The sequence below is a fragment of the Anabrus simplex genome, chromosome 3 (genome assembly GCF_040414725.1).
Source record: "Anabrus simplex isolate iqAnaSimp1 chromosome 3, ASM4041472v1, whole genome shotgun sequence".
Classification (NCBI taxonomy): Eukaryota; Metazoa; Arthropoda; class Insecta; order Orthoptera; family Tettigoniidae; genus Anabrus; species Anabrus simplex.
The window spans coordinates 99,448,688-99,461,824 of record NC_090267.1 but is presented as its reverse complement, the minus strand read 5'-3'; the positions used below and the strand labels follow the sequence as shown (position 1 = coordinate 99,461,824).

At 38.4% G+C, this 13,137-nt stretch overlaps 1 protein-coding gene across 1 annotated transcript in view; it reads right to left on the bottom strand.

Annotated features, from left to right (window-relative positions):
• Positions 1 to 13,137, bottom strand: part of Nrx-IV (neurexin-4) — a 283,385-nt gene that overhangs the window by 69,836 nt on the left and 200,412 nt on the right. Inside the window, exons 17-18 of the mRNA XM_067142634.2 lie at positions 9,837 to 9,954; positions 5,897 to 5,997 (exon numbers count right to left, since the gene is read on the bottom strand). Coding sequence (XP_066998735.1) covers positions 5,897 to 5,997; positions 9,837 to 9,954 — 219 coding nt within the window. The remainder of the gene's footprint in view (positions 1 to 5,896; positions 5,998 to 9,836; positions 9,955 to 13,137) is intronic.

Sequence of the window (13,137 nt, the reverse complement as noted above, 5' to 3'; positions counted from 1 at the left end):
AAAAACTGTACAAACTTGTAACTACAGTACAGTGTGTAGTGTAGATATCTCCTTGTTTTTATTGCAATAACTGTGTAAATAATGCATGATGGTAAAATTTATGTTAATACAAAGATATCTGGAAAAGGTGTGCTTTCTATTGAAACCTTGATTTAAGGTAAACCTGCATATAAGGTTAAAGAAATCAGGTCCCCGTAAAAACGTTAAATAGAGGTTCTACTGTAATTTGAATTTTGCAGTTCAATATTATAATTCCTGGGAAAGTTACACTAAAAAATACCCCGAGAAAATTGGTCAGTATTCCCCCATGTTACAGTACTTTTATTACTTGTGATTACATATTCACAAGGTATGGGTGAATCCTAGTCCAGCAGGGTCAACTTCTGAACGTTCATCTGCTTTGTAAACTCATCTGTTTGAACAATTTGGGCTGTATTGACAGATCATCAGAAGATAAGAAAGTATCCAGTTTATTCCATAAACATATATCATCCAAATCAAGAATCTGTTTTGTCAAATCAACAACATGTCGGCCACATCATAGTTAATATCTATCTACATTCCTCAACACTTGAATTCAGAAATTTTCACTTCTATTAGAAGTGGTGGTGGTGGTGGTGGTGGTGGTGGTGGCGGTGATTATTGTTGGAACAGGAAGTACAACTAGGCAACAATCCTCTATTAACAATAATCAAAGAGAGGAAAAAGAAAGGGGTTCGACACTTCGAAAAAGGAAGGTATCGGCCAAAGAAAGCCGAGGGTCATGAAGGGTGTGAAAATGAAAGACTCCCTAGCCATCGAACCCGATAGTGTCGAGGTCGGCAAGGAACAAGAGTTGACCAAGGAAGGCTGAATACCGTATTTCACGGCATAATCGTCGCCACCGCGTAATCGTCGCATCCTTTATTTTCAATACAAAAATCGGACTTTAAACCTTTAATTACATAACCGTCGCACGTCCAAATTTTGTTCACTAATCTGGTTAAAAGGTAAATGGAACTGCAACGTAAGTTGCACATGAATGCACAATTTAAATACGTAATACCAATATAAATGGTCCGTTATTGGACATTATAAATTTTCCAGCTAGCTCATTCTTGGTTGCCAGCGTTTCGCCCTCGTGTGCTAGGGTGGGCTCATCAGTTGGTACCTAGCACACCTACCAATACGCTGGCTAGTGCATACCGTGGAGGCCACTGCGTAGGCTAACTGGAGCCACCGGCAGTGCCAATGCACTAAGAGACTGTCTCATCACTAAAAATTGATGCCTGCTTGGCCATCAGATGATATAGATGTTGATTCCCATAGGGAATCTGAAATATTTGTCCTGAATGAGCAAATTTATAATACCAATATAAATGGTCCGTTGTTGGACATTATAAATTTTCCAGCTAGCTCATTCTTGGTTGCCAGCGTTTCGCCCTCGTGTGCTAGGGTGGGCTCATACGCTGGCAACCAAGAATGAGCTAGCTGGAAAATTTATAATGTCCAATAACGGACCATTTATATTGGTATTATAAATTTGCTCATTCAGGACAAATATTTCAGATTCCCTATGGGAATCAACATCTATATCATCTGATGGCCAAGCAGGCATCAATTTTTAGTGATGAGACAGTCTCTTAGTGCATTGGCACTGCCGGTGGCTCCAGTTAGCCTACGCAGTGGCCTCCACGGTATGCACTAGCCAGCGTATTGGTAGGTGTGCTAGGTACCAACTGATGAGCCCACCCTAGCACACGAGGGCGAAACGCTGGCAACCAAGAATGAGCTAGCTGGAAAATTTATAATGTCCAACAACGGACCATTTATATTGGTATTATAAATTTGCTCATTCAGGACAAATATTTCAGATTCCCTATGGGAATCAACATCTATATCATCTGATGGCCAAGCAGGCATCAATTTTTAGTGATGAGACAGTCTCTTAGTGCATTGGCACTGCCGGTGGCTCCAGTTAGCCTACGCAGTGGCCTCCACGGTATGCACTAGCCAGCGTATTGGTAGGTGTGCTAGGTACCAACTGATGAGCCCACCCTAGCACACGAGGGCGAAACGCTGGCAACCAAGAATGAGCTAGCTGGAAAATTTATAATGTCCAATAACGGACCATTTATATTGGTATTATAAATTTGCTCATTCAGGACAAATATTTCAGATTCCCTATGGGAATCAACATCTATATCATTTAAATACGTGTTTGCTTTATGGGCAATTTGGCAACACAGTCACGTTTGTGACATGTTGCACAACGTATAAATAAAAGCGGTAGACTATCGGCAGTTTGACAACGTGGTCGCGAGACAGTGTACTATTTATTCACCACCTACATATTATGCTTACCGGGAGGCTATCGGAAGTTTGACAACGTGGTCGCGAGACAGTGTACTATTTATTCACCACCTACATATTATGAGTTCCCATTTGAAATACGTAAGGCTGTAAGTTATCGCTTATCGGCAACGTCGCCAGGAAATACCGGCTAGGTAGGTTGAATGGACCTCGAACCAGCCCTCAGATACAGGTAAAATTCCCTGACCCGGCCGTGAATTGAACCCGAGGCCTCCGTGTAAGAGGCAAGCACGCTACCCCTACACCATGGGGCCGGCTCCTGTGTTATTGCGCACGAAGTGAAATCCAAGACGATAACGCAGATTTCCACGGAATTATTCAGCCGAATTATTTACGATGTCTCAGTTGTCATCGCTAGACTCTTATCTTACTACTACGTCATAAGTGTCCGGGCATGGGATGAAAACTTTTATCCAAGCAGTCAAGATAATTATTATCCAATGCTATTAAAGTTTTATTTTATAAACTCGTCAGTAATGTAATGTAAAATCATCAATAACTGGGAAGAAATATTAACCTAATTACCGTATGTTTAAAAGAAATTGAAAAAATGAATGTTTGTTACTGACGTCTCGGAATACAGTCAACTATACAGTAGATCTACACCGTGCTAGCTAGAGCTCCGGTTTGCGAGCTTTGCGCAAGCGCAGTAGTGTGTCGCAACCAACGAGCTAAATTGATAAATTGTTGCATGCTTCCTTGCTGCTTAGCAGTATTGGCTGCTCTGGAATGGACAAATCACAGATGCATTTGTTTCAGATTTACGTGATTACTGTAGACATGTGTGCGTGAGAATTTAAGTTTTTAATTTGTGTTTTGGGTGTTTGCAGAAATAATTTGTTTTAATAGTGAACAATTACGGAAAGTCATTTATATCGCAAAACATTAACGTGTGAAGCATTTATAAGCGATTATGGGTAAATATAGAAACTATTCTGTGGGTTTCAAGCTAAGCGTAATTGCCTTCGCTGAACAGCACGGGAACAGAGCTGCAGAAAGAAAATTTTCTGTGAGTAAAAAGTTGGTGCGTGACTGGCGGAAAGTAAAAAACAAGCTAAAAAGCACAGACCCTTCTAGACGCGCGTTTAGAGGTCCTAAAACAGGGAAGTTTCCTATAATTGATGAAGAAGTGTTTAGGTACGTCAGTGAAATACGTAACAATGGCTGCAGTGTATCATATGAAATGTTACAAATTAAGGGAGAGGAGGTAGCGCGCAAACACAACATACCGGTAACTCAGTTTAAGGCGACTCGTGGGTGGATTAAGGGGTTCATGCGACGACACAATCTGTCAGTGCGAAGGAGAACAACACTAAGCCAAAAGTTGCCTGCTGATTACACGGACAAGATTGTAAATTTTCACCGATTTGTCATACGTTTGCGCAAGGAAACTTCGTACTTGCTTTCTCAAATCGGTAATGCCGATCAGACTCCAATCTTTTTTGATATGCCTCGCAACAGCACTATTGCGCTAAAAGGATCACGGAGTGTATTTATGAAAACCAGCGGTAGTGAGAAGTTGCGATGCACGGCAATGCTAGTCATTACAGCTTACGGGAGAAAGTTGCCACCTTACATCATTTTCAAGAGGAAAACGATGCCTAAGAATATACAGTTTCCCCGTGGAATTCATGTACGAGTGCAACCAAAGGGTTGGATGGACGTAGAACTCATACTGGACTGGGTTAAAACTGTGTGGAATAGAAGATCTGATGCACTACTAAAACAACCAGCTCTGCTTGTTTTAGATAGATTCCGAGGTCACCTCGTGAACGAAGTGAAGCAAATTCTCACTACAAATAAGACACGACAGATAGTCATTCCTGGTGTCCTAACATCTGCTTTGCAGCCACTAGACGTATGTGTTAATAAACCCTTTAAAGACCACTTACGTCGATTTTACAATGAGTGGACGATGAGCGGCGATCAGCAATTGACGCCCGCCGGAAATATCAGGCGTCCACCCTTGGACTTGTTACGCTCGTGGGTGAAGAAGAGTTGGGATCTTATACCACCTGAACTAGTCTCCAAGAGCTTCAAAAGGACTGGGATTTCGAATGCACTAGACGGTTCCGAAGATGACGCAGTGTGGCAGGGAGACGAAGAATCTGATACCGTACTGGTATTAACAGAGGCGAGGACGGCGCATCAGATAGCGAAACCTGCGATAGCGACACCGAAGATTTGGAATAAATTGCGTACCGGTAAGTCCGCATTTCACAACAAAGCGATAATTTTTTGCAAGTGTAATATTTTAACTTTAATACTCAAATTAATGACAAATTAACTTAATACGTTCATTTTTATTTTCAGGTTGGAAAAACGTTCGCCGAATTGTTGCGAAAAATTATGAATTTTGTTTTAGACTATTTTAATTATTTTGATGTATAAACGCGAGTATTACGTGCATCTTAAATTTGTATCAAATACAATTTAGTTATAAATACATTTTTTGAGTAATACAAATACTGGTATTAAATATTCATCGTATAATGGTCGCACCCTACAATTTTTTTCGAAAATTTTGGTATAAAAAGTGCGACGATTATGCCGTGAAATATGGTATGAGAGATGAAAGTGAAGAGCCTGGCACAAGTAAATGGAAGCGATGCCACGACTCTATCTGAAGGACCAAATTCACGTGCAGTGTTCTAACATGACACCACTTTTAAGAATTCCTAAGAAGGGTCAATCACCTTAAGTACGCTGATGTAACATTACTAATTTGAAGTCATCCTCATGAAGATTCATATGTTTTAATGTATATTTTATATATGTCTTTTAGTCTATTATTTTCTACCATGCTTTGCCAGCTGATGATGGCTTGAGAAAAGCCAAAACATGTACTGACTAATTGTAACTCCTCATGAGTAATTCAAGTATTGATTAGGTCGACTTTAATTAACATTTTATTTTGTAACTGTAAACTGTCAATAGGGATCACATTTGTAATGATGGCTGAAATCAACATTCAAACCTGGGATATACTTGCTGAGAATTGTACACTTGGGTGCCACACTGTTGTTCCTACATCAATTACTGTGTTTGCAGAGGAATGATATAGACATGAAGAGGCTAAATGACAAGCACAAAAGCTCCGTCAAGATCAGCCCCACCCTCCCTCAGCCATTTCATATGATTTGTGTGGAAGTATGTTTCATGCCAAGATTGGGCAACTAAGTCATATGAAACATATTCACAAAGCATTGTGAGTGTGAAAATGTTAACTGCTGAAGAATATGCATACTCAGATACGACTTGCAGCCGACAACAATTGACCTAAATAGGAGGAGGGGAAAGAATAACTTACATTTTACAAGGTATTCATATCATCATTATTTCATACTATGATTACTTCAGCAATGAAATTAAAAAAAATAATTTTATGAGCTATTCATATCATGATTATTTCATGTTATGATTACTTCAGCGATGAAACTTTAAAAAATAATTTCTTCATAATACATTCATAAATAAACACTCTGCATTGGCTGGCTTGATTACAAGGTGAGGGAAAAATCAGCAGTTCTAGATAAATACTTACCCACAACCAAATCAGACGTCAGGTGAAGTGCTCTTACAGGACCTGCAGGTTCACGAACTTCAGCTTTCTGAGATCCATCCACTACAATACGAGCTTCTTTCCTGTAACACATACGCATAAAGATAAATAACAAATTAAATATACACTTTTTAAAGGGTGATACAACAGTACCTGCAATATCTTGATATCAACCAGAATAGCAAAGTAATCAAATTATTTTTGAGGACAATAGAGAGGTTAACAATTTATTTTTAAGTGGAGCAAGCAACTGTCAAGGTGATCTTTAAAACCAGTAACACTGCATTTACTCAGCATATTTTCACCCTCCGTTACACATGCTTTACTTGACTTCACTTCCTCCACGTTCAATAAATGAACTAGTCAATAACATTTTTTTCGTAGAATTTCACTTGCTCTCAACAATGGACAGTTTCAGGAATTCCTCCTGTCATTTTCACATTGTTTCAAAACCATTATTTTAAATACACACAGTACTTTACCCAACACAGACCAGCAATGGAATAAATTTTCATTTACTTAAACATACAATGTGCAATAATTGCCATGCATAAAAAGACCAAGTTATTTTAAGTGAAATCACCAGAACTCTACAATTCTTTACAGTTTCAGTAATTACAGTTCCTCCAGAATTAAAACAATGTTAATAATAAATTCAGTTAATAGTAGTTAATCATTACAGTAGAGCCTTGATAATTTGAAATCGGTTAATTCAAAATCCTGCCTAATTCGAAGAAGCTCTTGTTCCCGGAAACATGAGATACAGTTTTGCATGTTATTTCAATTGTTTAATTCGAAATATGGATAATTCGTAATTCGAAGTACAATGTTGGCCCCATTACCGAAATTCAGACTTTTAATTCGAAGCTGCCTTTACATTTTAAAACAATAGTATGTTACAGAGTAATTTCAACTCAAAATTTATCCGCTCCGCGTCATAATAGAAGGTTAAAAATTAAATAATTGAAAAAGAGGTTCAACCTATTCAATACATAAAAGAAAGAAATGTAGTGATTACATTCTTATTTAATAGTAACTATAAATGGAACCGGTTTCGACCCTAGTCCAGGTCATCGTCAGCCGTAAAAACATGTAAAACAATGCCTATGAAAAAGAAAAAGATTAAGTGAACTCTGGATCGGTATAAGATGAAACATAAATTAACGATGGGGGTAGAAATTGTGAGTCACTTAAAAGAAAACAGTACGTAATATTAAGAATGGTAGTATGGCACACGCAATGATAAGCGAAGTCTCACAATGTTTATGAATATTGGAGAACGGTCAAATGGGTCAGTTTCCACACTCTGTCAGGCACAAAGTCACAACACTATCAAATAATATATGAAGATCATAAATAACTTGAAGTCGCAGACGAATAGATTTGTAGAAGCAAACCGCCAGCTCCCGGTGATCAGCGCGGCACATTCAAGGTCATGCGCTGCGGTCTCGAACGCCAAAGTAGAATGGAGAATATCCTAAAGGTCCAGTATTTGTCTCAGTTGCTGGAAGTTACGTAGTCGATACAATGATTGCTTAATGCAATTTAATGGTTAAAAGTGGTACCTGTTTCGTATATTATCAACATCTTCAGCCACATAACACTGTTTAGATGAAAAATATATAAATTGACAAAGTAATGCTTTAGGGGAAGTGTCCTTAAAATTAACATAAAATTGACAACATTAAAACAAACAAATAACTCAAGAGAAAGTATATAAATATATATATACGAAACATGTACCACTTTTAACCATTAAAATGCATTAAGTAATCATTGTATTGACTAGGTGGAAAATAAATAAATACTTAATTGTGAATCTATTGAAGTGCGATACGGACCATGAAGCTGATTTTATGTAATTGCCTGTCAATGGCGCCGCAATGTGTGAAAGATCGTAGGTCTGTAATACGTGGGCGAATTTTATTACCTGGGAGCAGTACCATAATGTGTGGAATACCGCGAGTCTTCGCTACTCTTGATTAGTACTGCAACATGACAACTACCATGGTTCAACTTTTGTAGCGATAAGTACCATTATGAGGGGCCGATGGCTTGGATTTTGGACTCCTTTCGACTTCAAGCATCATTGATTCAGTATCGTGCTATAGAAGCAGTCCCTTGGTCAGTAATACTATTGTTCTACGCCAGCTTCTGTGCATGTGAGGCACTGTGTGTCGGTTCCACTGATCGTTTTAAATTCATATCCACCCATCCATTCATTCTTTGCCCTCAAATTTTGAATTGTGGTCAGTGGAGGATTTTGGGATTTTAATTTGTCATTTCATTTTGTCTCATTTCGTACCATTAGGGGCCGATGACCTCGGTGTTAGGCTCCTTTAAACATCAATCAATCAATCAATCAATCAATCAATCAATCAATCAATCAATCAATCAATCAATCAATCAATCAATCAATCAATCAATCAATCAAATATTGAAAGTGTTACAAGAGGAACAATATGGCTTCAGGAGTGGAAGATCTACAGTGGACCCAATCTTCAACATGAGATAGCTGATTGAAAAGAACTGGGAATATGGAAAGGATCTGGTCCCGACTTTCATGGATATAGAAAAGGCATATGATAGTGTCCCCAGAGAGAAGGTTAGGGAAACCAAGGTTAAAAAGAGACTTGGAAGAGAAATGTTAGAAATGGTGCAAGCAATGTACAACAAATTGTGTTAGCAGGGTACTGACCCCTGTTGGAAAGACAGAATAGTTTAGGAATAAGACTGGACTAAGACAAGGAAGTGTGATGTCACTTCTTTTGTTTATTATGGTCATGGATGAAATTGTAAGGGAAACAAAGCAAATCTATGGAGATAAAGAAATGAAGATACTGCTGTTTGCAGATGATGATGTGATCTGGGGAAAGAACAGCAAAGAAGTGCAACAACAACCAGATGTACTGAACGAAAAAAAAATGAGAAGTATGGCATGAAGATCAGTACAGATAAAAGCAAGACTATGGAGATGTCGAGAGGGGAAAAGCAAGGAAAGGGCACTGTAAAAATTGGAAATCATAGTCTGGAAACTGTGAACAGCTTGAAATACCTAGGAAGTGAATTAATGCAAAATGCTAGAGAGGACATGGAAATCAGCAGGAGGGCACAGCAGGGCAATGTATTCTGCCAAAGTGTAAGCAAACTTGTTTGGAGCAAAGAAGTACCAAGGAAAAGTAAAGAGATAATGTACAAAATGTACTATGTACCCATAGTGACTTATGCAGCTGAGACTTGGACTTTGACCAGCAAGCAAGAGAGTAGAATTCAAGTAAGTGAGATGAAATTCCTAAGAATATGACAGGAAAGACAAGGAAGGACAGACTGAGGAATTAAGATGTAAGGAAGGAAGTTGGGATAGAAAGCTAAATGGAGAATTGAGAAGAATAAACTAAGGTGGTTCGACATGTAAAGAGGATGGAGGAGAATAGAATTTCAAGACAGATGCTGGAAGCAAAGTGTGACGGCAAGAGAGCAAGAGGAAGACTTAGAACAAGGTGGATTGAATCAGTGAAGAGCGGCATAAGAAGACAAAATTCAGACTGGGAATAGATCGTGGAAGGAAAGAGGAAGAAGGAGAAGTGCCATAAATACTCCGACCTGGCAGGAGCTGGATAAGGGGAAACCATGATACATGCTTCCCTACTTCTGAAGACAAGAGGCAAGAAAATACAGCAATTAGAACTTTCTTTCAACAGGTGAAATTTTTTCTAATATCTGTGGCTAAGAAAGCTTGTAAATCAGTCACATCCCCATTTTGAAACTTAGAAACCATAAAAGGTGGAGTTCATACTCAAATACATGTGGTATTCTTTTCACCTTTTATAATTTGTTTCCATGTGGGAGGAGTATATCCAAGTTCACTAAATCCTTTTTTTTTTTTTTTTTTAATCAACTGATTTATAAGTATCCAACATACCTGTTTCTTTCCACCGATACTGAATGCCAGTTATCATCAGCTAACTTGTATGATGTCTCCACACTGACAGTCAATGGACCGCTACCTGCTTGGTACTGGAACTGAAGTTGATCACCTCCTACAAACATCCATTTATTATTATCAGAATATGGGGAATGAGTGAAATACCACGGAAAGGAAAAATGGGCAGCAGTTATGTTGGAGCCACGACTGAAATGTTTTAGGCATAGAATACGCCAGTGGGTATTAGGTGGGTGAATGCCCAGAACTGAGGTTCAGAAAGATAAAGTGTATTTACTCGCGTATTAGACCCCCATTTTTTTCCACTTTTACAGCCAAAAAGTAAGGTGGGGTCTAATATGCAATAACCTCAAATTTTATGCATTGAACAAATGACTTCTGGGCTATAAAGAGCTATAAATTATACTTGTAAACATTCTGCATTATTCAGTAACAAACTTATGAATGTATTTGAGGTATACTGGCTATTTTCATTGAAAGGCAGTATTTCTAAATGTAAGAAAACAATAAAAGGTGAACATGACTTTTAGGCCTATATGTAATGTAAATATAGTCAGTTTTAGTTACTCATATCACGTCATTCGTTTCAACTTATTAATTCCTCTGATGAGGCTGACGTCATGGGTCGCAGAAATTTGCTACGAAGATTCAGCTCGCGTCATATTTGACCCCGCAGAGAAAAAGGATAAGGGTATCGTATTATCATATTATGCAATATTGATACAAAAGAACTTAATGGCCAGTCATTTGTCTGTCAGTTGAACAGTAGGCCTACCACACACTAAACCTGAGTAAACCTGATCACTGCCTTCATTTGAATTATTGTCTTGTACCCCCCAATTTCCCTGCTACCAGTGTGTCGTCATTCCAAATGACGCCATTTTCACAACCATCTCGTCAACCAAGCACTGCAATCGGGAGCATTCAACATCCCATCTTTTCAAAACTTTTAAAAATAGTTTTTGGAAACAACTTTGCGAACGAAATGGAATTCGATGGGGAGCTATCAATATTAATGGGACTTATGGAAGAAAGAAAGTAGAACTGGCTGAGTCAGCAGCAAAGAGGATGCATCTGGATGTTCTAGGAGTAAGAGATATTCGGGTAAGGGGAGATAACGAGGAAGAGATAGGAGATTATAACGTGTGCTTGACGCATGTTAGAAAGGGAAGGGTAGAGTATGGTGTAGGGCTGTTTATCAGGAATACTATTGAACTGTCGCCATTATTGTTTATTATGTTGATGGATGAAATCATAAAACTTGTAGAACAGAGTATCAGTAGTGATGAAGTGAATGCGTTGGTATTGCAGATGATGTGGTGATTTGGGAAAAGGAGAAAAGGAAGTACGGTATAAAGGAGAATGGACATTTGAAATACAAATCTGGAGGAGTTTGGAATGGTAATTATAATTAATAAAAAGAAAACTGTAGTTATGCACTGTGGAAAAGAGAAAAAGAGAAGCCAAGTGAACATACATGGAGAACGTTTAGAGAATGTAGAACAGTTTACATATCTGGGTAGCATTATTAATGGAAGTAATGAAATCAACACTGAAATTAATAACAGACTAAGTAAAGGTACAATATTTTATCATCAACTCAGAGAGCTTTTATGGGATGACAAAGTACCCAAGAGAACAAAATTAACATTATATAAACAGTATTTCATGCCAATTGTAACATAGGACTAGAAATGCTGGTAACTAGTAAAAGACGAGATAGTAAGATCCAAGCAGTAGAAATGAAATTTTTAAGAACATCGGTTAAAAAGACAAGAGGAGATAGAATTCAAAATATTAAAATCAGAGAAGAGCTAAATATAGAACTGTTAGTACATAAGATACAGAAAGCAAGATTGAGATGGTTCGGACATGTAAAAAGAATGGGAAAAGAACGTGTAGCAAGAAGGGAATTGGAAAGAGACCGGTTGGAAGACCGAGACGGTGGATGGATCAGATTTGGAAGGACATTAGAGAAGTTGAAGGAGGCTTCTTAACCACACCCAGGTGACTGGAGTGGGGCATTGATGATGATGATGGTGATGACCATCGCACGCAACAAAATTTCTGTTAGGCACGTAAATGAGCAAATGATGTTGGTAGACTGGGCAGTTGGAGGAATTAGGACGAGAATTGTCTCAGTGTATTCACCATGTGAGGGTGCAGATGAGGATGAAGTTGACAAGTTTTGTGAAGCATTGAGCGACATCATAGTCAGGGTCAACAGTAAGGAGAGGATAGTACTAATAGGAGATTTCAATGCGAGAGTTGGAAATAGGACTGAAGGATATGAAAGGGTGATTGGTAAATGTGGGGAAGATATGGAAGCTAATGGGAATGGGAAGAGTTTGCTGGACCTCTGTGCTAGTATGGGTCTAGCAGTTACGAATACATTCTTCAAGCATAAGGCTATTCACCGCCACATATGGGTACCAGATCCATAATAGACTATAGCTTAACAGACTTCGAATTCAGGAAGTCTGTTAGGAATGTATGAGTTTTCCAGTGATTTTTCGATGATACAGACCACTATCTGATCTGTAGTGAAGTATCTCTAGGCCTAGGATAGAGAAAGTGAAATTGGTCTGCAAACGAATAAGGGTAGAAAATCTCCAGAACGAGAAAAATAGACAAAAGTACATGGATATCATTAGTGAGAAGTTTCGAACAGTAGACAATAAGCAGGTTCAGGATATAGAAAGAGAATGGGTGGCATACAGGGATGCTGTAGTGAATGCCTAGGAACAAATGTGTGTAAAGAGGAAAAAGCAAACATCTTGGTGGAATGATGAAGTGAGAACAGCTTGTAAATGTAAAAAGAAGGCTTATCAGAAATGGCTCCAAACAATGGCCGATGCAGACAGGAAACTGTATGCAGAGCACAGAAACAGAGCGAAACAAATAGTTGTTGAATCCAAAAAGAAGTCAAGGGAAGATTTTGGTAATAAGCTGGAAAGGCTAGGTCATGCATCAGGGAAACCTTTCTGGACAGTAATAAAGAAGATTAGGGAGGGAGAAAGGAAATAAACAGTATTTTGGGTAATTCAGGTGAACTCCTACCGTCTTACTAAAAAAAAGTCCTTGATTAACACTTGTATAGTTATACAGTGAATAAACCTGTATAAGCGTTGTATATTTTTCTTACCAATAAACGTGGTATACACATTGTATTACCATATAGCACGTATACACTTGTTCCAAGTCATAGGAATCTCTTCCTGTAATTCACTGACGTATTTCGCATGTTCACTCCCTTTATGATCGTTTCTGCTGGTTATCT